This window comes from Panthera tigris, chromosome D3 (assembly GCF_018350195.1).
Source record: "Panthera tigris isolate Pti1 chromosome D3, P.tigris_Pti1_mat1.1, whole genome shotgun sequence".
NCBI classification, from domain to species: Eukaryota; Metazoa; Chordata; class Mammalia; order Carnivora; family Felidae; genus Panthera; species Panthera tigris.
This window is the reverse complement of record NC_056671.1, coordinates 21798282-21822093: the sequence shown is the minus strand read 5'-3', so window position 1 is coordinate 21822093 and position 23812 is coordinate 21798282. Positions and strand designations below refer to the sequence as shown.

Below are 23812 nucleotides of genomic sequence, written 5' to 3'. Positions count from 1 at the left end.
AGCCTGCCTGTACAGTGTTATATGTAGATGGAGCAGACTCACATGGAAGTTTGGGTGTTCCCCTTATGGAGTGTGCAAGGTGTCTGTGAGCATGCCTCTGGGGCAGGGCGAGTTCTCTACCTGCCCAGGTTCAGGAAGGCCACATGTGTCCATACAGTCTTTCACCTGCAGTTTTGAACTCTAGTCTCTGCCTCAACTCTGTGAAACTGTCCTTCTCTGCTTGGATTCCCTCCCCCTGCCCCCATGGTTCAGAACATGCCCTCGGGCAGAAAGTCTGGGCAGCCAGAGAGCTCACCTTACTTGTTTCTCATCTCTAAGTATCACAGTCTGTGTTGCCTGCTGTCCAGGGCTGAAAATAGTTGCATCATATATTTTGTTCCATGGTTTTACCAATGCACAGCTCCTAGTGGCCATTGACCAGTTGTCCCAGTGCTGCTTTTGCAGGATTTGACGTCATTATGGTGAGTAGGGAGTCCTAGGCAGAGGTGACGAAGCAGTGGTTCTCAAACCTGTCTCCTTGTCTGTCTCACTTGGAACACTTGTTTTAAACATCATTTCTAGGGGCCCACTTCAGACCTACCATTTCCTGGGGCCAAAATTATCTCCCGGAGGCCTGGAATCTGTTTTCAACCACTTCCCACAGGGATTTATGTAGCAGCAACCTGGCTGGTCAGAATGAACTAGAAAGGCTTTCACTAATGATCATTGAGCACTGTTAGTAATTCAGTGTGGAACTGAACTGATGAAGAGACAAGGTCTCAAAGTCAGTCTTTTTGGTACTGTGTGAATGCTTCGCTGACACCAGAAATCACTTGGAGAGTATTGGGTTGTCTGTGGGGCTTTTTGGTTACTGTTGTTTGCTTTCCTGGTCTTTCTCTTTCCTTCCCCCCATATCAACTTATTCACCTTTTTTTTTTTTAATGTTTATTTATTTTTGAGAGAGAGAGAGAGAGAGAGAGAGAGAGAGAGAGAGAGAGAGTACGAGCAGGGGAAGGGCAGAGAGAAAGAGAGACACAGAATCTGAAGTAGGCTCCAGGCTCCAAGCTGTCAGCACAGAGCCTGACTTGGGGCTTGAACCCGCGAACCATGAGATCATGACCTGAGCCAAAGTCAGATGCTCAACCGACTGAGCCACCCAGGCGTGCCATCAACTTATTCAATAGCATAAGAGGAAAAATCCAATTATTTGGAACTTCTCATTCTTATTTGTAGTTGCTTTGTTTTAAGTCCATTATTATGATGATGATGTTTGCCATTTTATGTATGTATGTATGTATGTATTTATTTATTTATTTATTTAAATTATTTTAGGGAGATGTTGGAGAGGAAAGTATTTGCTGTTTGGTGGCAGAAGATGTTTCAGCATCGAGAAAACCGCCTGGCAGAGAGAATGGTAAGTGGCCATCCCTGAGGAGGCAGGACCTGTTTCAAGTCTTTGCACTTGCTGCCTCTTCTGCTCTGGATGTTGCCTGGAACCCAGACCCACACCGAGGGGTGTTCTGCCTGTGACCAGGACTCACGAGACAGGGCAGGGCGTGGGGTGCCTATTGACTTTGTCAGCAGAGTCTATATGTGGCTTCTAGGCCAGGGCAGCTTGTTAAAGCCCATTTCTTTGGCCTTGGTCATTATTTTTGGCCTGTAGATTCTTCTTGGCTCCTGTACCCGTGCTACCTGACCCGCTCTGTTCTTTCCCTGCTGTCCTGCCCCAGGCCATCCTTCATTCAGAGCGGCAGCTTCTGCGAAGGTCCTGGTCCACGTGGCACCAACAGGCAGCAGCTTGTCACCAGGAGCGGCAGCGGCAAGCAGTGGCCTGTGCCCACCACCACCACAGACAGCTCAGGAAGGCTTTCTGCATCTGGAGGGAGAGTGCCCGAGGGCTGAGAACAGAGTGAGGGGCTGCTTCTGGCCCAGACGCTCTGCCATCTCAGGCCAGCTTTGACCATAGTGGCAGTGCCATCAGCTCTGAATGCCCATCGGAGAGTCCTGTTAGCCTAGACTCTGGTTTTAAGTTCCAGAAATTCTACCTGATACAGTCTATGCAAAACCAGGGCTCAAGTGAAAGTATCCTGAGGTACCTCCTGGGGCTCCCAGCCTCAGGAACTCAACTAGGGACAGACATGCTTCATGGATCTGAGGTCCTATCCATTGGATGCATCCTACTCACTTGTTGGGGCCCATTCAAAGTGACCATGACCAGGGACTAGACTGATGAGCCCATTTCAGAGTAGCTGACCTCCCCCAGGACCAGCGGCTACAGCCTGGGGACAGGTTGTGGCAGTTTTTACCACACTGTGTGGTCAGAGAGAGCTGGGGCAGACAGCCCACATGGATACTGCAGACACTGTCCTGCTTTGATGCCTTTATGCACCCACTTTGTGCTGTGAGGATCTCCCCCACTCTCAAATTCTGGCCACATTAACCTCCTAAGTTGCCTGCACATGAACGTGCTTCACTGGTACTTGAGCCCTTTAGTTGTATGCAAAAATTTGACTAGGTGCTCACTTTCCTGAGGTGAGAGCCCACATCCTTTGGCAGCTCTTCAGAGAAGGTCTTGGTCCCCTTCTCCTCCAATTTGAGAAGCACTGGGTAGGGGCCAGGGACCGTGAGGGGTGCCCAGGTCCAGGCTGCCATGCTGACTCCAACCCTCCCCATAGGAAGATGGGCCTAATGCTGGCTGCAGAATTCCACTCGGTACGGCTCCTCCACTGGGCCTGGAACAGGTGGAGGGAGGTAAGGCTTTGGCATAGACGCCCCCGCATGTGGTTGTGGCCAGGCGGAGCTGTGTGTCAGCGTGACTCAGAGCGGACATATGGCTTCTCTGCAGCCTCTCGGCAACCACCTGCCTCTGAGCATGGGGGAGAGGCCGGGCAGCAGAGGAGGAAACGCTAACCTGGTTTCGTGAGATGATTGGCTCAAAGTCCCTAATATTCTTTTAGGTTCTTGCCTGAACCCACTGAACATAAAATTCCTGGTCTAACCATTTATAAGCATCCTACTTGGGGTAAAAAGTGTTTAGACCATCACCATTGCTTGAGCATTTACCCCGAGTCAGGCACTTGCCCCACCTGATCCGCACAAAGCCCCCAAAAGATATCTATTCAGAGATGAGGACTCAGGCCCAAGTACCCAGGCTGGGTGTAAGACAGAGGCACAGCTGAGCCATCCCTGGGCCCCTGGCCCTTCTTTCTGTCCACAGTGCCTGGCCCTGCGCGATGCCGAGCAGCGGGAGCTGACGCGCGCCAACCTGCATCACCGGCACACGTTGCTGCACAGGGCGCTGCACGCCTGGGGGGTAGGGGCTGCTGCTTTCCTCCATGTCCCGCCTTGCCGAGGGGGCGGGGGTTGCTGGAGACTTTGCTTCCCTTCCTTGTTCTCCCTGCCCCTACTGGAGTGAGTAATTCCACAAGCCTCACAAAGAGCAAGGTACCTGGACTGTGGGTCTTACAACCACAGGGCTGAGCTCTTTGATCCTCCCTCAGCAAAGTAAAAACAAGTGTTGCTGGAGGTACCAGCCTTACCGTCCAAGTGGCCTGTTGTCTGGGCACTCTTCTGACCTTGGGACTCTGGGCTCTTGGCCTCTGCCCCCTCTGTGGTGAGTGCTCTGGGCATCACAGCACCTGTGAGGCCTGCCTAGATATAGGGAGTGGTGTGGGCCCACAGCTGGCTCCTAGTCCTCTCGGTCTCCCACAGACTTACCAGAGCCAGGTGCAGAGCATCCTACGGGAGGTGGCGGCCAGGGAGAGCCAGCACAAGAGGCAGCTGCTATGGTGAGTCTCTCGGCATCTCTGGGCCCAGCCCGAGGAATGGGGTGCAGACTCCAGAGCCGGGCCAGACGCTCACAGCGTGGCTTTGGCGTTTCCACAGCAAGCACCCCATTCATTGGTTCATCTCCTGTCTCGAATTCCTGCTATGTGCAGAGTGGGGTCTCGAGGAGGCAGCCGTCACTTGGACATCTGCGAGAACTCCCACTTGTCTTGCTCCTCTCAACATGGCTCCCTCCCCTGCAAGATTGAGCACCTCCTGCTCCAGGGCTGCAGTGGCTCCCTTGGCCTCAGCCCCGCCTCACCTGCCTTCCCGCTTGGTCCTCCAGGCCTTTCACTGATTCCAGAGGCATCTCTCACACCCTTCAGTCACTTGCTCTCTCAGCTCCAGCTCTGTCATGAGTCCACCCTCCAGCTCTTGCTAAACCAGGCTGTATACTCACTGCTTCCTGGCAGACCTCCCTCATTCTGCTCTTTATTTTCCTTCCTCTGGATTTGTTCAGCATATCATATTCCAGACTGCTTGTTGGTGGTGGGTCTTGTGGACTTAACATCTCCACCCTCCAGGGAAGTGCCCGTCCAGCTCTTTAGACAGAATGAGGAAGAGGGAGTCCCTGAACTAACTCAGCAGCATGCATGGTGATGGGGCTCCAGTGCCCTTATGCCATCTCTATCTGTGCCTCTCTTTATGGCATGACTCACCTACACTGTCACCGTTCTGTGTGCCCTGTAGCACATTAATGTGTGTGGATGTCGTATTTGGTCTTGTTCACCATGGTGCCCCCAATGCGCCCCCAGTGCCTGGCACAGGGCAGGTGCTCACTGGCCATGTGTTGAGTGTCTGTGTCAGCATAAACATGGCTGCCAGTGAGACCAATATTGTTAGGGACAAGGAGTCCAAAGTACCTTGTACCTCGACTGAGGAATGAGTGGAAGAACCAGAAACGACCCACAGAAACCTTGTACTGTCTCTCCACACTGGTGTCACCCCCATCTCCCCGGCCTGTGTCCTACAGGAATGTGTTCCATCGTTGGAGAGAGAACACCATGACCCGTGTGAATGAAGCAAAGAAAACCTCCCAAGCAAGTGCTCACTATAGGCGGACCTTGTGTTCCAAGGTGAGGCATGAGGAGACCAGCTGGTCACCCAGGAGGGTTTGGAACCGTGCTTCTGCGAGGGGGTGGCACCAAAGATTTGCACTGAACGTGGAACCTGGGAAATGGGCTAACACCCTCCTCTATGCATACATAACAGCTGTGAGCATTTAGTTGGGTTTTATTTATTAATTTTTTTTTTTTTACTGAATTAATAACCAATATCCATTAAAACAAAAACATAGTGAGCAAACTGGTTCTTACCAGAACCAGTATTTCCTACACATGTGGAATTTTCCACTGGGACAAACTAAGCATGCTTCTGTCTTTTTATCAGAAGAGGTTGCTCACTCATTGTGGCTGGTTTTGTGGCTGCAGAGGCTTTCTGGAAAGCATAGAGCACCCCAGGAATGTGAGATTGTTGGTCATCATCCGTGGGAAGTGGCCCCCAAATGCTATGTGTGGGGCCTGTCCCCCGTGCTAGAGGAGGGAGGGCATGCCAGGATGCAGCTGTAGGAAGAAGGCATGTTACAGATGGGGAGGAATGACAGAAGTGGTCCCTGGACTTGGGGATGTTTTAGAAAAAAGCAGTTTGCCAGGAACCCAGAACAGCAGTGGTTCACCTGCTTGAAGGCTAGGAGGCACTGGTACTGGTCCTGACAACTCTGAAGCCTCCTGAGGATGAAGAGTAACACAAAGTCAAGGCCCAATCTGTTGTCAGAAAAGCTCCAAGGCCAGCCTTGGAAGGAGGGTCAGGACTCTGCTTCAGGGCATGGAAGGGAGAAGGCCTTTTTGCAGGGAATGGCATTCATGCCTGGGCAGCAAGTGTCCCCTGGCTGCTTGACTTCTTTGTAAAGTGTTCTGTTAGTGTGATTTCGTGTGTGTCTCAGTGTGAAAGATTTGCATGCAGGGGCACCTGGGTGGCTCAGTTGGTTGAGTGTCTGACTTTTGATTTTGGCGTAGGTCACAGTTCATGAGATTGAGCCCCATGTTGGCTTCTGTGCTGACAGCATGGAGCCTGCTTGGGATGCTCTCTCGCGCGCTCTCTCTCTCTCTCTCTCTTACCCCTCCCCCATTCGTGCTCTGGTGCATGCTCTCTCTTTCAAAAATAAACTTTGGGCACCTGGGTGGCTCAGTTGGTTAATCGTCTGACTCGATTTTGGCTCAAGTCATGATCTCACTGTTTGTGGGTTCAAGCCCCACATCGGGCTCTGCACTGACAGTGCAGAGCCCACTTGGGATTCTCTTTCTCTCCCTCTCTCTCTGCCCCTCCCCTGCTTGTGCACTCGCTCGTGCTCTCTCTCTCTCCCTCTCTGTCTCTCAAATAACCAGGGGTGCCTGGGTGGCTCAGTTGGTTAAGCATCCGACTTTGGCTCAGGTCACGATCTCACGGTTTGTGAGCTCAAGCCCAGTGTTGGGCTCTGTGCTGACAGCTCAGAGCCTGGAGCCTGCTTCGGATTCTGTGTCTCCCCCTCTCTCTCTGCCCCTTCCCTGCTCATGCTCTGTCTCTCAAAAATAAATAAACATTAAAAAAATTCAAAATAAATAACTAAACTTAAAAAAACTTGCATGCATATAACATATAGCTTCATTTAACAAGTAATAATAGAACAAAAACCCACATAATGACTTTTTGATGGCCGGTAGGAAGTTTAAGTTCTTCTATAGAATAGTCCCATCATCTGAGATACTGGGCTTCCTGTGGGGACTGGGGGTTTGGTCATTGCCTGTGTGGCTGGCTGGCGTTTCCCAAAATGTGCATGTGTGCCGTGTCCCCAACTGGCTTATTCCATGAGGAGCTGCCAGCACAGCTGGGGTGTCCTGGGAAGTCAGGATGTGCCATGATCACATCTCTGCTCTTCATCTGCCCCTTAGGTCCTGGTCCAGTGGCGGGAGGCTGCATCAGTGCAGATATACTACCGACAGCAGGAGGACTATGCCATTAAGGAGGCCCAGAAGGTGCTGGATAGGGGTGAGCAGAGTTCCTGGAAGCTGGAGAGAGGATTGTGAAGGACACAGAACTGTCTTGTGTTCCATTTGCTTCCCCTCAGTCTTTGTATTCTTCTCCTGTAGGTGTGTTTCCTGATGCTAAAGTACCTTAGGCTAGGAAGTTTAAAACATCAGAAAATTGTTCTCTCAGTGTTCTGGAGGCCCGATCTGAAATCAGGGTATTGGCAGGGCCATGATTCCTGTGAAAGCTGGAAGGGAAAGTCCTTCCTGGCCTCTTCCAGCCTCTGATAGCCCCGGTGGTCCTTGGTGTTTGTGGCTTATAGACTCATTACTCCAGCCTCAGCCTCTGTGTGCACAAGGCTCTCTCCCCTGTGTCTCTTCTTAGAAGGACACCAGTCCTACTGTATCAAGAGGTCCACTCTACTACAGGATGGGGTCAGTCAATTGTGCTGACCCCCTTGCTAAATAATACACCAACCCTGAGGTTCCAGGATGAACATAAACGTGGGAAGGGGTAACTGTTCAACCTAGTACATCATAGCATTCTGTTCCCAACCAATCCCAGCCAAACACTTTGTGTTCATTTTTTTTAATGTTTATTTTTGAGAGAAAGAGAGTGTTTGCGGGGGTGGGCAGAGAGGGAGAGAGTGAATCTCAAGGAAGCTCTGAGCTGTCAGCGAAGAGCCTGACGCAGGAGTCGAACTCACAAACCATGGGATCATAAACCGAGATCAGATGCTTAACTAACTGAGCCACTCTGGTGTCCCAGACCAAGGCTTAAAATCTAATTCTTTTTTTTTTAAGTTTATTATTTATTTTGCGAGAGGGAGGGAGAGAGGGGAAGAGGAGCAGAGAAACAGGGAGAGTGAGAGAATCCCAAGCAGGCTCCACATTGTCAGTACAGAGCCCAACACAGTGCTCAAACTCACGAAGCATGAGATCCTGACCTGAGCTGAAATCAAGAGTTGGATGCTTAACTGACTGAGCCATCCAGATACCCAAAAATCTAATTCTTAAAGAGGGGTCAAAGGTAGGGTGGTTTCAATTGTAAAGTCCTTCCAGGGGCTGGCTGCTTCTCAGGTCAGCCCCATCACATAGGATCCTGCTTCCTTGTATGTTTAGGGAGCAGTGTCCTTGGGCAGTCTGAATACCTTCTATAAAAAGCCTGGAGTAGATGGTCCAGACAGAAGCAGAGATGAGATGCAGGGAAACTGAGATCCATGTCCCTGAAGTGGGGTATCCAGCACTCTGAGGGGACAACCAGTGGTTAGAGTAAATGAAGATACAACTGGAAGTGAAAACAAATGGAAATGGTTTAAATCAGACCATAGGGAAAACAGATCAAGTTGTTAGTTTGCTCCAGGACAAAAATTGATCAACTTTGGTTGGGTTCTGACTTTGGTTGTGTTGATAAACACAGATCTTTGCTTTCCTCTGGGCAGAACCCTGGGGTCAAACATCCCACACCTGCTCCACCCCTAATGTGCTTCTCTGTGTCCTCATGCTGCCCTTCACCCCAGAAATCAGTGCTGCGTTTCCAGTTCACTCCAAAAAAGAAGCTGAGGGGCTCAGCTCATCCCTTGGCCTCTATTTGAACAGAGCTTTGGCATCAAGGGCTGCAGAGGCCTTGCCAGTGCCAGTGTGGGTCAGGCGTCCACACTCGGCCCAGGTGGTCACGGTGGGTGTTAGAGGTGACAGGCATGGGGTGCAGCCTGAAGCTGCTTCTCTGCAGGACCAAGGGGCAGGCAGCTTTCCATAGAAGGGAGTGACACCGTGTGGTGGGCCCTGCGTGGGGCCATTACAGGTGGTACAAAGGATTTGGGAGGCCACGTGACAGGACGCTGTGCTTTCAGCAAACTGCAGATGCACACAGTACCTGTGGAACCATTTTTGGGCTTAGTTAAGGCCTCGGGTCTCAGGCACACCTTGGCAGCCCAAGGATGGGGCCCAGTGCTGGGGGAGGATGAACTCAGGGCAAGGCGTCATAAAACACATTCAACAGAATGCCTAGTACAGGTGGGGTCAGATGCTGGCTGTGTGACCTCGCCAAGTATTCTTTGAGCCTCAGTTTCTCCATCTGTAAAATGGGAGTAATAGTACCTGCCTCTTGGGGTGGTCCTGTGGGTTCAGTGAGACACAATAGGCACACTTGAAGCAGTACCCAGCACATATCAATCAGCACTTGGTACTAATGCTCACCTCCAGGCGTGTGAATCATCCTTCCCTGCCCTCTCCAGCAAGTCCCAGAGGACACCCCATCTTGGCATCAGTTCCCTGGTACCAACCCTCTTCTGTTGTCTCTAAAAGAAACTTCTCTCAGGGCCTAAGAAAAGGGAAAAACCTGAAAGAAAAAAATAAAAACAAAAAACAGAAGAAAGTGCTTGCTCCCTCAAGGGAGAATCTGGTGACATAAACAAAATGCATTATGTAGCCTCTGCCTGCCTGCAGTGCCCACAGTGGCAGAGGACATGGCCCAGCAGACACTGTGCCTGGCTTGAGCTGCCTGGACCAAGCCTTAGTTTCCTCCCGGGCAAAATCGAGCCATGGCACCCCACTCCCTCAGACCGAGGCAAGGGTCTTATCCACACCCCCGGCAGCATCCTGAGGATGCTCCGCAGGGGTGCTGCAGACCCATGGCTGCTGTGGACAGGCTGGTGGCTCTGGAAGGCCCTTGCAGTAAACAGCAGACCTGGTTCCGGCCTCCAGGGTGCTCACAGCCACTGAAGGTGCCAGAGCTGTCCTCAGAGTGGCCACTGTCTGCATGTGGAGGTTTTACTGAGTGCAGCTGACGCCCCAGTTCCACCCCCACACGACCTTTTCTGCTCTCTGAATTTCTACCATTGCAGAGTTGTCTGTAGAAACCCTCCAAAAGAGCAAACTCTGACTCAGATCTGCCCTAGGCTGTCTCAGGACCTGGTTTCGGCGCTGGCGGGACCGAGGCCAGAGGGCAGCCCAGCGGAGAGCCCAGCTCAAGAGGGCAGCTGGGCATCACCACCGGTGGCTGCTGCTGCAGGCCATGGCCCAGTGGAAGGTGCACCATCTGGGCTGTGTCAGGAAGCGGGTGAGGCAGGCGGCAGCTCCCCACGTGCCGCTGTACAGAGGGGGTGCTCCAGGCTGGGAGACAACCATCTGGGGAAAAGGAGGGCCTTTCTGTAGAACCCACGACCACCAGGATGGGTGCTGGGTAGTTGGGGTCCTGTAGGCACAAGATTACCAGAGCCTTTCTGAGAAGACTGAGGGAAACCAGTTTCAGGGTTGGGTCTCCACCAGGCAGAAGATAGCCCAGCAGAGAGATCTGATTCATTCTGAAACATGGGATATCAGAGCTGGGAGACCTCCAGAGTCCCGTAGACACCCGTGCCTGGTACGGGAGGCCCTTGGCTTCCTCCAGAACTCCTCTTCCTGGGGATGGGAGGACAATTCACTTGGGCCCAGAGCCTTTCACCCTCTGGCTGCAACCAGGTGTTTGTGCTACAGGGCCCTGATTGCTTTTGTCTGCTCTCTTCCCAGCTCCTGCAGAGGCAGGGTGCCCAGCTCCTGGCCCAGACTCTTAGCCGGGCCTACTTCGGCCAATGGAAACAACAGGTGGGAGCCAGCAAGAAGCCCCTTCCCCTTCCCACTGCCTCCCAAGCCCGTGTTTAACTTTTTTTAAATTATTATTTTCATTTCTTTTAAGTAATCTGTACACCCAGTGTGGGGCTTGAACTCATGACCCTGAGATCAAGAGTTGCACGCTCTGAGGTGCCTGGGTGCCTCGGTTAAGCATCCGACTTCGGCTCAGGTCTTGATCTTGCATTTCGTGAGTTTGAGCCCCGCATCGGGCTCTATGTTGACAGCTCAGAGCCTGGGACCTGCTTCAGATTCTGTGTCTCCCTCTCTGTCTGCCCCTCTCCCACTTGCACTCTGTTTCTCTCTCAAAAAAAATATTAATAGCATTAAAAAAATTAAAAAAGAGTCTCACAGTCCACTGACTGGAGCCAGCTGGGCACCCCCACATTTAACATTTTTAATTCCACCCTCATCCTAGGGCCCCCCCCCAACCTTAATCATTTCCTAGCACTGCCACTTCTTCTACCTGTGACCTGTACAAGCTCAAGTCACTTCAGGGCCCGATTTCTACAGTGTCACATTAGAAAATATTTCAGGGGTAATATCCAAAAAATTAACATGAAATGCATGTCTTTCCCAAGGACTTGATAAAACACCAGGCAGGATTGCATCATGCCCAGCAAACCTTCATGTGCGGGTGTCTGGTGAGCCCAGCACACCGCCCCAAGCTGCTCCCTTCCCTAGGAGCTTTTTGCCTTTGTTCTTCCCAAAGGATCACTCCTTGGCCCACCAGCACTGGGCCCTTCCTAATGGAAGGAGGGCAGCGAGAAAAGGGTCTCAGAGTGACCAGGACGCTGTGGTCGGGGCAGCCTCCTTAAAGGCTAAACTTCCATAATCCTCTTTTTGACCCCTAGCTGGCGAACAGGAAGCGAGAGCAGCGGGGCACAGCCCGGGCCTTGTGGTTCTGGTCCTTCTCACTACAGGCAAAGGTAAGGGGGCTCCACACCCCACTGCCCCTGCCTCTCCAGGAGAGGGCCATGCACAAAGGAGGGCACACCCTCAGGGGAGGCTTAAGCAAGGTGAACTGGGCCTCATCTCCTTTCCCTGGAGGTGTGGGCCGCGTGGCTGGGCTTGGTACTGGAAAGGAGGAGAAAGAAGGCGCGACTGGAGCAAGCTGTTCAGGCCTACCACCAGCAGCTCCTTCAGGAAGGTGCCACACGCCTCTTACGGTTTGCAGCCAGCATGCAGGCCTTCCGGCAGCAGCTGCATGCCCAGCAGCAGGTGCAGGTGAGCCCTGGGTCCTCCACCCCTTCTCCTGGGGAACAGGCAGGACCAGGCATGACCTGACCAGAGGCCTGTTGCAGGCAGCCCACAGTCTCCACCGTGTGGTCCATCGCTGTGCCATGCTGTGGAAACAGAAGGTTCTGGGCCAGGGCAGGGAGCCTCAGCCCCTGACATCCACCATGCCCAGCAGGAGAGTGACATTTGACAGTCCCCTTTCCACCTGTGTTGCTGCTGGGGCTGGGGATGCTGCCCTGGAGGCCAAGAGGACACGAGATCCTCAGTCACGGGGAGCTCTGGGCAGCTTGGCCCTGGCTGCTGGAGACTCCCAACTTCTAGAGCTGTGAGTAGCCCAACCCTCACCTCGTCCTCCTTTCTTCCTGTCTGGGCAGAGGCTTGGACTGTACAGGAGGGAGGTCATGGCTGAGCTGCCTGGACCCCTCTCCAGCAGAATCCTGTCACATCCCTCCCATTCCCATTGGGTCCCAACTGACAGGACCACATCCTCTGTTCCTGCAGAGCATGGGGGAGAGAACATGTAGTTTTAGGAAAAGGAATATGGGCTGTAGGGCAGCCCCGCCCTTGTGCCCCCAGACCTTCCAGTCTCCCTGCTTCTCCACGTACAGCTGAGAAATGGGCTCCCTCTCGGAAACCCTACTGCTTGTGACCTGGCCCATTCCTGCACACCGGCTCCAAGTGACCAGCACTACCTGAGCCTGGCAGAGAGATTACCTGTGGTGGGGGCGAGGGGGGGTTTTGGGTATTGGACTGGGCCTCAGTCCTCTCTGCCTCCCTTACCCCCAGCCCTGATAGGGTCTGACCATGATGAGCCTGCTCCCACCCTGATGTGGGAGGAGCACCGGGTTGCTATAGAGGTCAAGTGAGATGATGTGGGTGAGGCATCCCCACGTCGTCAGGCTCACTTCATTGGAATTACTGGAAGTACTATATGGCCCAGGATCACTTCTGGTTCACCACTTACCTTGGGCAAGAGCCTCTCCTTCTCTGGCCCTCAGTCTCCCTGTAAGATTGGAGGGGTCAGACTGGGTGCCCCAAGCAGCCTAGAGGAACAGGCCTGTGTTTCTTCCCAGCAATGCTGCCCGCTTGGCAAGAAAGCAGCCTCGACGCCCACATTTCCTGCTGGAGCCCGCGCAGAGCCAGGGGCCCCTGGGGTGTCGTACCCTTGGGAGACCAGGGTATGTTTTATGGTCCTAGGGTGAGTGGCCCCCTTTCCCTCCTGGTCCTCAGGAGGGTACTGTGGCCTGACCACCTCCTGCCCCTCCCTCTGCGTAGGCCTGAGGCACCGTGGGAGTGTGACCCAGGTGTGACCCAGCCAGCGGGCCCTTCCCTGATGACGCCTTGCCTGCCAGAGGCCTGGACAGCACTGGTCCCAGGCAGCCCCCTGCCCCAGCCCAAGACCCTACCAAGTCACCCTGGCCCAGAACTGCTGCCCCCTTCCTCCTTCATGCCATGTGGGGTGGAAGCACCTGCCAGGGTAAGTCCTCCTGGTCACCTGGGGTCTCATTCTTTGGTCTGGCCTTCAGTGCTCTTTCTCATGTACTCGGTGCTGTAGCCGGAGCTGTACTCACTGCTTCCAGAGCACTGCCAGCTCAGGAGGATGCAGCGAGGCCACTCATGCATTCACCAAGTGTAGGTGTCCCTGTCCTAGGGACACAGTATGGAAAGGCTGCTAAGGCCCCCCTTGTGAAGCTTCTATCCTAGAGGTAGAGACCAAAGAGCCCCAAACATAGATGAAGACACTGCAGATCATGGAGGGTCCTGCAGGCCCTGGGGGAATGTCTGGATTTTAAGGAAAGTAGGAAATGGTGGGGGCCTGTTGGCTGCTGTGTTCCCATGGCCCAGCGGAAGGTGCTGGGAGCCAGGATCAGGTGGTGGCTGTGGGCAGAGCCCATTGTGGGAGGCTGTGGGAGGCTGTGGGAGGCAGACTAGGCAGGACCCGCTCTGATGCTCCAATGGGTTTGATAAGGGTGAGGAGGGAATCCAGGATGGCTCCTGGGTTTCTGGCTTGAGTAACTCCAGGAAAAACGAGTTCTTTTACTGAAAGAGGGAAATGGGGGTAGGGAGCCCATTTGGGGTAAAGCCTGAAGAGTTTATCTTAAACCTGTCAAATCTGAGATAAAGCAACAAGATTCTGGGTGTGGTCAGGGCTGGAGAGCAAAACTCAGTCCACATAAGGTGAAGGTAAACCCTTGGGACCTAAAGAGGTCACCTGGGAAGAAAGGGGCAGAGGCTCCTGAGGGCATGTGACACACAAGTGAAGAGTCTGGGCAGGGATGGCCAGGTGGTAGAGAAGGTCCCAGTGCTTGGTAACAGAGGAGACGGCAGCAGGGTTGGGACACCCCCAGAGTTGGTGCCCGAAGAGAGCTGGTCAGTCGTCACCAGAAAGGAACGGAAGGTGTGGGGTTTGATGAGGATAGTTGCCTTTGACCACTTTTCTCCCTGAAGCGCAGGATCCCCGCTCAGAGTGAGGTGAGGGTAAAACGGCTGCTTGGGGAGGTAAAGAGCCAGGCTCTGGGGAAGGGGCGGGACTGGCCTGCACAGGTGTGGAGTGTTCCTTGAGCTGCTTGTGGGACGTCCTCCTATCAGGTCCTGAAGAAAGGGGCAGAGCCAGGGCCAGACTAGGTGAGCTGGCCAGGTCAAGTCCTGTGGCCTCACCTCCCCATACCCCTGCAGTGGGTAGCCTGGGTGCCCCTCCCCAGCCTTCCTTCCTGCTCATCTGTCCTCCCTTTACAGGCATCTACACAGCCCATCACCCCTGGGCTTGTGCCCCAGGCCTCTCCATCTGCAGCCAGTGTCCCCCACCCCCACCTGCTGCTTCCTGGGGACTTCACAGGCACTGGGCCCGGGCTAGGCTCTGCAGGCACAGGTGTGTGCCTAAGGCCTGTCCACACTGTGAGCGCTCAGGCCCCTGCCCGGAATCCTTCCATCCAGCCGTGGCATAGCCGGGAGGGTGACCAAGATCAAGCTTATTCTCCTGTTACCATGGGCCATACTGACCTGGAGGCCGAGCTTGAGGGCATCCAGCAGCAACTGCAGGACTACCAGACCATGAAGCAGAACCTCTCGTAAGACCCAGAAAAACCCCAGCCGTGTCCCCAGAACTGGCTGCCAGGTTCCTTGTGTTTTGCCTGTGCCCACCCCCCACACGTGGCACCTTTGTCCCTCAGTCCAGCTCAGGTCTGCCTCACCTGTGGGACAGAGGATAAAGGGGAGCAAAACTTTCAACCTAAGTCAAGTGTGAGGCCAGCGGTCCAGTGACTGTGTACGATGAAGGTGCAGAAAAGACAGGCCTGTGCACAGGGGGCTGTCCTGTCTTGTCTGTGATCCAGGTCCAGAGCCTGTCTCCCCCCACACCCAGGAAGAGGGACGGGGAGGAGTTCCACCAGGGCCCACCTGAGTTGCCTGAGCTGGTGGTGGAAGCTGACAGAGGAACAGAACCCTCCCTGCCCCAACCAGAAGTAGCAGATGTGCTGCTTCCCTAGCTGGAGGCACCGCCAAGGGCCTGGCCGGGCTGGCAGCAGATGTCTCACTCCCTCAGGTCCTGCCAGCGGCAAGCCAGAAGCCTGCGCCGGTGGCTGGAACTGAGCCAGGAGGAGCCCAGGCCTGAGGACCATGAAGCAGAGCAGCAGGTGCAGGAAGAACTGCAGGAGGTGAGACCCCAGGCAGCCCTGGGACAGCTCCCTTGGCTGTGCTTTGTCTCAGCTCAGCCTCCTGTCCCCCAGGTGGAGTTGCAGATCCAGCAGCTGGCCTCTGAGCTCCAGGCCCAACGGCAACCCATTCGTTCCTGCATCGCCCGCGTCCAGGCCCTGCGGCGGGCTCTGTGCTAGTCATTGCCCCAGGGAGGCCTCAGCCCACCTCCAGGAACAGAACGCAAAGCTGCAATGAGTTTTATTTTTTATTTCAAAATGTCGCAATTAAATGAATTACTGTTCAGAAGTCTCCCACTTTTCATACAAAAATACTGTGCTACTGATACAGTTGAAAGAGTTCAAATGGCTTCTCCTGCAGGAGAAATTCACAGCGTCCCCAGGAAACCTGAACCCTGGTCCCACTGTCGGTGGCTCCCTAAGGATTGTGTACCTGTTACCTGGGGACAGGTGTGGTAGGCACGGACCTGCCCCCTCCCAATACACCAAGGCTCCTCCTCTGCTTCCAACACAAGCCCCTGAATCAACAGCAGCAACTTACCATGTTTTATGTGGGTCTGGATATGAGTGGGGGACAAGCTCTCCCCTGGCCCCCATAGGTCACCCCTGCCTGCCTGTCCATTCACTTTGGACACCGTTCAGGGGATTCAGTAACTGGTCTTGCTTACTGGAAAGAGGACTTGCCAGCTCCGGAAGGTCACTCAATGGGACCTGCAAAGCGCCATGCCATTAGACCCCCTCAGAAGACGCTGGCGGAGTCCAGGATGATGCGTTCAGCCACAAGTGCAGAGAGACAGCTTTTCCCAAACAAGCAGGGTGGGATGAATTGGGAACAGAAAGCAGTTGTGTTAAAGGCCACATGGCCCTGCTCTGGGGACAGCACAGCCCAGTCAGTGCAGGAAAGGCAGAAGGGGAGGCCAAAAAGCAGTGCGGAGGATACATAACCAGTTCTGTCTTACAACAGAAATCAAGACCAACTGAACACCCAGCCAGGAGACATAGGTTCTCCAGTTTATACAGATTAAAAAATCTCCAAAAGGGAATTTGAGATTATCTTGGCCTACATGTTCTTTCTCTTTAGAGTGGGAAGAGGGGACCACATAGGTCCAGGGTCAACAGGGGCTCTGACCTCATCTACATCTCTGGGACAGCAGAAACTAGTCACCCAGGTCCTGCCTGGTCAGACTCCACAGCCCTGAGACCCCTCCCTGACCAGCCGCGGAGGCTCCCCTCTAACAGACCCTCCTGTTTCTGTTTGGAAAAGCACCCACGGTAGCCATCACCAGGAGAGAGGCTCTAGAGGGAGCCCAGAGCCTCCCCAAACCGAATCTTCTGTCCAGCTTTCAGCTTAAAGTTGAAGTCCTTGGGGGCCTCAAAGATGAGCACGATGGTAGAGCCCAGGTTGAACTCGCCCAGGTGCTCTCCCTTGCGCATGGGGATGCCCTCCTTGTTGGCATGCGTCACGAAGCTGAAGTCATTGTAGGAACCCTTGCTGTAGCGTGGGCTATTTGTGTGCAGGTCCTGTGGGAGGCCAGAGGCACAGCATGTGGAGTCTGCTCCTGGACTCGGAACATGCCTCTGCTGCCTGTCCCCAACCCAGACTGGAAAGGGAGCTAGGGACAGTGACTTGATGGGCCAGGTCTAACCATAGTCCCCAGTATCAGCTGTGAACTGGGACCCAGAAAGACATAGAGGAATCAGACCCAACTCTCCTCCAGCATCCAGGGTGGGTGAGGCGCAGTCACAAGCTGACACCAAGAAAGGCAGCTCCCGGGGAAGGACAGGCAGTGGCCACCCTCTCACACGCTTAGCCTCCAAGCAGCACGCCTCACCCTGAGCTCAATGTTCTTCTTGGGTTCCCGGCAGAAGCAAAGTGCGGGCTGGGAGGTTAACCCCCTCCCTCTCTAACCACCTCCAGACGAGCAAGTGGCAGCACATCTGGGGTTGGGGCTGGCAGAGCAGGAGCCCAGGACCCAGCCCCTCCTCAGGGCAGCTGCTCAGCAGGGCCAGTAGATTTGGTTGCATGGAAGAGGAGGTGGGGGGACTCCAAGTGCCCCAGCCCTTGGGCCTGGCTCTGCTTACCCGGTCAAAGTAGATGCGTATAGAGCCCACATTGGTGGCCCCCACGGCCGTCAGCGAGAAGAAGCCGTGTTTCCAGTCCCCGGTAAGGACCACCCGTTCATTGTGGCAAAAGAGCTCTTTGATCCAGCGGGCCATGCCAGGGTTCACAGACATCAGGGAGCCTGTGGGGGTAGGGGCACTGTTATTCCCCACCCAGCAAGAAGACCAGCCTCCCAGAGTCCCATGTCCACCCATATCATTCCAAATGCAGAGTGGGCTAGACCCCAGGCTGCACCTTGCTGCCCACATCCAGCCAGACTAAAGCAGTCACCTCCCCACCTCAGCACTCCAAATGTGGAGCCCCGGTCCCTGGACACCAAAAAGCAGGAGGCTCTGGCCAACCTGGGAAGTGGCGCCGGTGGGAAACGGTCCAGTCAGTGGGAGAATGGAAGCAGTGGTAGTCGCCGGGGGCCAGGTAGATGACACAGTGGTAGAGCTCATTGCCTTCTCGAGTGACCAGCTGGTTCCTGAAGGAGCCGCAGGGGGTAGCTGTGGGGGGCAGACACGAGGGCTAGGCTCTCAGACAAGCACCTGAGCCTGTGTAGTCTGGACGTGGGCTCCAGGGAGGCCATGAAGCTCCACACAGTGATTCCTGGCCCTTCCCTCCCCAACCCATTCACGTCCTTCTCCCGGACACCCAGCCCAGCACTGCTGCAGCAGGGCCGTGGGGGCCACCACCAGGCACCAACCCACCTGGCGGGAAGGGCAGGTCCTCTGTGGAGATGCGTGGACCCAGGAACGACTCCAGCGAGTAGGTGACCCCCTTCACCTGCTCCACTTCGCAGTTCTTCACCTGCCCAAAGTTCAGGATCTTCCCATCTGATGGGCTGATCTGAAAGGGCAGAGAAAGGCTTGCCACTAAGGGAGGCAGGGGGACTCCCCCAGCCTGAGAGGAGTACCCATGGGCCACCAGTGGAGGCTGCCGGGACTGGTTCCCAAAGACACAGGTGACAATCCCATTTCTGGAGGGAGGAGTGGAGGGCAGGATTGGGCCTCACCACGCTGTGCAGGCCACACACAGGCCGGGCCTGCGGCTTCAGCTTGCGCCGGAAGAACTCGCTGAGGTTGCGGTAGTGGTGCAGGTCCTCCACGGCGGCCTCCTTCATGTTTACCCCGAAGGTCCAGATATACAGGCTGTACACAGGCCTGCGCAGCCAGTGCGGCAGCTCCACCTGGTTGAGGCGGCCCCAGGCCCGCGACAGCAGGCGCGTCGGCACCGACTTGTACAGGGCCACCTGCAGGCCACAGACAGGCAGATGAGTGGGCCGCCCTGCGTGCCCCCTGCCACCCCCCAGTCAGCCACCACCTCTGGCCACCTGGGCACCCGCGATGGCTTTGTGATGTGGTTGTTTCCTACTAGGAACCAGACTGAGCTTCCCAAATACTCTCACAGACCAAATACTGGCCGAGACTGTGACACAGTGACCTAAACTCAGTATTTCAGTCATTTTATACACAGGTCTAACAGCAACTACCCTGGTCCCCAGGAGAGACTGGCCAGCACAGTCTCACTTCTTAAGGAAAGGAGGGGCATAAATGGCTCTGATACCTGCACAGAGACGCTGTGGCAGAAAGGGGCAGGACCCTGGGTGCAGGGGAAAGTTTACAGCCCAAAGCACACATTCTGGTCCAAACAGAAAGCAGAGGGAATATGGCCCACACAAGGTCGGGGACTTTCATATGAGGATGCGCTGTATCACTGTCACCCCCACCCCAGCCAGCAAGCACCCCCAGACACAGCTGCGCCCTACCCAGCCTGCCTGAGCTCCGAGGCACTCTACTGTGAGGGACTGGTCCACAAAGCTGTCTGCACCTGGGGCTGCTGCCCCGAGGCACAGGGGAATCGGCCCCAGCTGTCTCCGTTGGCACCGCGGGCCAAACTCCCAGGGCCAGGCGACCTGGAGGGGGAGTGCCTCTTAAACCCCAGGTGCCGCTGCCACAGTGGGACCTGCCTCTAATTGGCAGCTGCTGCCTGTCAGCCCGACCTAGACACCAAGTCCCCACGGTGTAAGTATAATTTCATTCCAACTTTAAACACCTCTACAGTGCACTGAGCTAATGGCTCCCCAAACTCCTCACAGCTGACGTGCCCATCTCAGCATAGGGTGCCCTACTTGGGGTCAGCCTGCCCAGAGAGCCCAGGGCAAGGGAGCTGGCCCTCTAGGGAATGGTGGCCAGGTCACTCCCTCATCCAGCTCTGCCTGGGGCTCCCACATCCTCAAAGGCATCCACACCCGAAGGGGCCCAGACAGGCACCAGCCTTCCCGAATCACCCTCTGGCATCCTGGAATTGATTCACATTCTTCTCAAAATCACCTCTGAGCTCTCTTCTACCTGAACCCAGGGAATCAGACACCATTTTCTGAATGCCCAGTGTGGGTTCCTCTCAGAAACAGAGCCCCTAAATGGCACAAATGCAGGCAAGGAAAACAGGCGGTGCACAGCAAGCCCTCAGGGCCACCAACCAGCCTGGCCTTCCCAACCAACTCGCCTGTCAAGATGACAAACCAGGGGGCTCAGCACCCACACTATCACCTCTAATCTGACAACTGTTTCCTTCTCTGTTTCCGTGTCCTGGGTCCCAACCTCAGGCCTGCGCCCAGGACGGCCGGGCCAGCAGTCTGTGCACACTTACCCTGCTCACGGGCCTCCATCCCACCCGGCTGAGCGGTCTGAGGGCACCGAAGGGCAGGAGGTAGTAGAGGACCGTCAGGGGCCAGGAGCGCAGTTTCAGGGCAGGTCTGGACATACAGCTCAACTGTCCCAGCCTCCGCCTCAGTGCCAGCTGGGGGAAGTGCAACCTGCAGAGCAGATGTCCGCGCACAGCCAGGTCAGCAGTCAGGGTCTGGGAGGCCCCACCCCACCCTCAGCAAGCTTGCCTCTCTATGGAGTCCAGCAGCACTGCCATGGCCCCTCAACACAAGCCCATTCTGAGTTGGGGGCTCAGCTGCCTCTGGTCGGCAGACTCACATCCCAGTCTCACCCACCTGCCTACCAGCTTAGGAGGACTAGGAATCAGGGGCAGCATGGGGAAGACGGGGTGCACAGCCTGCCTCACAGCCCCCAACTCCTGGGGCCAGCTCTGCCCACAGAGGCGCCAGGAAGACAGTCTGATCTGGAGCCCCAACAGTGCAGAAGCACAGAGCAGTGGGGAGCTACGGCTACCATCACACTGCAGGATCTGGGAAAATCTCTTCAAGGCTCTGGGCTTCTTGTTTCCTCATCAGATAAATTAAGGGATTGGGCCTGGCAAGACCCCAAAAGAAAACACCCATGAACGTGTACCTGCACACATGCACACCCCTAACAGCTACAGCTCCATCCACCCGCCTGGTCTTTCTACAACACATCAGGTTCTCCAAAACAGACTCAGAGGTTGGTGGGGGGAACCTCCCCAGAAACCCTGAGACCACCTCCCAGGTCTGCCGGGGTCACACACCTCAGCCAAACCCCTCCTTTCAACAAAGCCCAAATTCAGTGCGTTCAGCACAGGCTCAGCCTTGTGGGGATCTGAGGCTGGGTGGGCATTTTCACCAGAATCCTGGCCTCCTGAGACACAACAGGGACACCCAAGTCCCCTGGTCTCATGCCTAAGCACTAGAAAATGTTCCTGAAGCCCCAGTGCAGCCATCAGAAGACCACCTTCCCACCCGCTCTGAGAATGTCCCCAGGCCTAAGTTTCCTCATTTGCAAAAAGACTGCATTCAACTGGATAATCTAAGGCTCCCATCCACTCTCAGAGAAGCCATGTCCTCTGCCCCCAGTTGCTGAACAAACCAAGGAACAAAGAGGCATCTCAGCTGATACCAAAAAGAAAAAAATGGAGAGCCAAGCTGATGGCCGGGCACCTGCTATTCAATGATGGCAATGGAAGATGCTTCTTTCCACAGCTCACCAGACTCCCTGCGTTCATTCTCTCCCAACCCACCCCACCCCATTGTGTTTTCAAAAGGTTCAGGAAGGTAGTAGGGGCCAAACAAAGCTGAACAAACTCCTGCTGTCCCCAGGGCTTCCCCCACCCGCCCTGATCACTGCAGAAGCCCAGGGACCAATCCTAGAAGAGTGGCACCTCTCCAGAGCAGGGTGGGGAGCGCCTGGGGGTGGGGGCCTGGGAGCAGCAATTGGGGAGCAGCAGACACTAGGCCACCAGCCCGCTCCGCCTCCCCAGGTACCTGAAGCGGGCTCTCCGACTCAGGCCCCCCGGGCCGGGCCCCTCCAGCCTCGGGGGCTGATCCCCCTGCCCCCTGCCGCCACCTCCACCTCGGGGCCGCTGGACGTGAACTCTGACCTTCCGGAGGTCGTGGCGGGGCACAGTGAGGTTAGGACGCGGCCGGCAGCATCTCACCATTTCGCTGCTCGGAGCTCCGGTCCTCGCCGAGCCTCTGACTGACACATGGTGGGCGGCGCCAGGCACACTCGCCTTTGTTTCTCCTCCTTCCTCCCTTCCCCCCAGCCAGGAGCTCCTGTGCTGTCACCACTCCTTGGGCTGGCCGCCTCGTGGCTGGTGGGCCGCTTCCCAGCTCAGATGGGTCCTGTGGCTCACTGGGCGCAGCTTAGAGGTTGGGGCTATCGTGAAGACAGGCACTGGTCACACCTGCTTGGGAAGCAGTGAGGGCCTGAGGCCTCGGACACAAGCCCCTGCCCTCCACCCACTCTGCCCCCAGGCTGGGCCACCTGCCCCCTCCAGCGCAGCGAGCTAATGCCAGAGAAGGGACCAGGCGCCTGTGGGCACAAGCAGCACAAGCTTGGAATCTGAGCCCTGTGCTCCAGGCGGGCACCCAGCGTCGGCCTGTCTGCAGCTCGGGCGGCCCCTCCCTCACCAGGACCTGACCCATTTTCCATTCAGGTGACAAAATAGCATCTGAGGAATGAGGGAGCGGGAAGACAAGAGAGACACGGTGGATGGGGGTCAGACGCTGGAAACCTGACCTGCTCCAGCTCTCTCACCAGCCCCCCACAGCCAGGCGTCAGAGCCTCCCATCCCGGCACAGACCCCCCCCCCAAGGCCTCCTCAGCAGATTAGCACACTCATGACGTGATCTGAGGGAAAACCAACCAGGACTGAAGCCCAAACCAGCCCCTCACTCCGATCTTTGCTGTGGACAGCACTCTGGCCCTGCCTGGTGATCTGGGAGGACACGCCCACAGGCCCTCACAGATAATAGGAAAGGAGAGCAAACATTCCACAGTCATTGCTGTCTGAGCCCAGGGATAGTCAAGGACCCAACCAGCCTGGCCTCCAATCCCAACTGCAGGCTACAGAGGACAGGCACTTGCCACCATCTTTAGACGCAGAGATGCAGGCCCTGGGAGAAGCTCCCAAGGCAGAAAGCTGACCCAGCAGAGGTCAGCTGGTGGCTGGTGGGCCGCTTCCCAGCTCAGTTGGGTCCTGTGGCTCACTGGGCACAGCTTAGAGGTTGGGGCTATCATGAAGACAGGCACTGGTCACACCTGCTTGGGAAGCAGTGGGGGCCTGAGGCCTCGGACACAGGCCCCTGCCCTCCACCCACTCTGTCCCCAAGCTGGGCCACCTGCCTGCTCCAGCGCAGTCCCAGGCCAAATGCCGACCCCCGCACAGCCAACTGACTCACAACAGAACAAGAGGCCCCACTCAGACCCGGCTCCACCCACACAAGGGTGAATGTCTGATGCCCTGGCAAAGGCACCTCAGCCAGAGGTGAAAATGCCAGTCCCTGGCGAGTCAAATCCCTGGGAATGTAGTGTGCAGTGGGAGCCAGCACAGGTTGAGTAACATCCAAAAGTAAGCATGGATTTCCAGCCCTGACCAAGGAAGTGGCAAGGCCTGGCCACCCCGGACCCAGACCCCTCCAGCAGAGATCATCCCCAGGCCACTCACCTGAGTGGCAGGACAGCTCACTATGGGTGGGCACCTGGCCTCAGCCAGAAGCGGATACGCACAGGAGCCTCCTCTGACCTAAGGGCCAGGCCCCGGGAACCATGGACACCACTGTGTCTATCCCTCACCCATACTGAGCCTCCTAACTTTCCCATCTGTGACAGGTCACTTCAACTATATCACCCATGTACTGAGCACACACCCCACCCCTCCATGGCCCACCAGGCAATGGGGCCCCACAATGGCCTCCTGTCAGCTCCCCAGGCCCAAAGGGGTGACAGGCAGTCAGGACCAGGCACAGTGCTTGAAGTGCTTGACTTCTAGGACAAGGCTCTTTCCCCCACTCGAGAAAGCTCAGACTGAGTGCACACCTGGGATTTCCGGTGAGGCCAGTGAGGCCTTGTGGAAGAGGATGGGGACCCCAGTCTCAACCTGCCTATTTCCCCCACTATGCTACCAGATGGGGCAGTGACCACTGCAGCATGCTGCCAGAAAGGCACATGCTGGAGCCCACAGACAAACCTAGCTAG

General features: G+C 55.7%; 2 protein-coding genes across 19 annotated transcripts in view; one reads left to right on the top strand and one right to left on the bottom strand.

The window, feature by feature from the left end:
• Positions 1-15556, top strand: part of SFI1 (SFI1 centrin binding protein) — a 106290-nt gene extending 90734 nt beyond the window's left edge. For 8 of the 14 annotated variants that reach the window (XM_042961430.1, XM_042961429.1, XM_042961426.1 and 5 more), the window contains 16 exons: positions 1312-1393; positions 1710-1888; positions 2655-2730; positions 3197-3292; positions 3691-3767; positions 4778-4880; positions 6732-6828; positions 9707-9867; positions 10317-10391; positions 11270-11344; positions 11466-11642; positions 11720-11979; positions 12728-12832; positions 12930-13131; positions 14391-14722; positions 15196-15556. In XM_042961430.1, the coding sequence (XP_042817364.1) occupies positions 1312-1393; positions 1710-1888; positions 2655-2730; positions 3197-3292; positions 3691-3767; positions 4778-4880; positions 6732-6828; positions 9707-9867; positions 10317-10391; positions 11270-11344; positions 11466-11642; positions 11720-11979; positions 12728-12832; positions 12930-13131; positions 14391-14722; positions 15196-15484 (2386 nt within the window). In that variant the 3' untranslated portion in view covers positions 15485-15556. The remainder of the gene's footprint in view (positions 1-1311; positions 1394-1709; positions 1889-2654; positions 2731-3196; positions 3293-3690; positions 3768-4777; positions 4881-6731; positions 6829-9706; positions 9868-10316; positions 10392-11269; positions 11345-11465; positions 11643-11719; positions 11980-12727; positions 12833-12929; positions 13132-14390; positions 14723-15195) is intronic. The other 6 variants (XM_042961434.1, XM_042961433.1, XM_042961425.1 and 3 more) reach the window with 4 other exon arrangements.
• Positions 15540-23812, bottom strand: part of PISD (phosphatidylserine decarboxylase) — a 37146-nt gene continuing 28873 nt past the window's right edge. For 3 of the 5 annotated variants that reach the window (XM_042961435.1, XM_007082574.2, XM_042961436.1), the window contains 7 exons: positions 21771-22019; positions 20061-20226; positions 18424-18660; positions 18119-18257; positions 17768-17914; positions 17387-17547; positions 15540-16825 (listed from right to left, as the gene is read on the bottom strand). In XM_042961435.1, coding sequence (XP_042817369.1) covers positions 16601-16825; positions 17387-17547; positions 17768-17914; positions 18119-18257; positions 18424-18660; positions 20061-20226; positions 21771-21820 — 1125 coding nt within the window. In that variant the 5' untranslated portion in view covers positions 21821-22019 and the 3' untranslated portion in view covers positions 15540-16600. The remainder of the gene's footprint in view (positions 16826-17386; positions 17548-17767; positions 17915-18118; positions 18258-18423; positions 18661-20060; positions 20227-21770; positions 22020-23812) is intronic. The other 2 variants (XM_015537700.2, XM_015537699.2) reach the window with 2 other exon arrangements.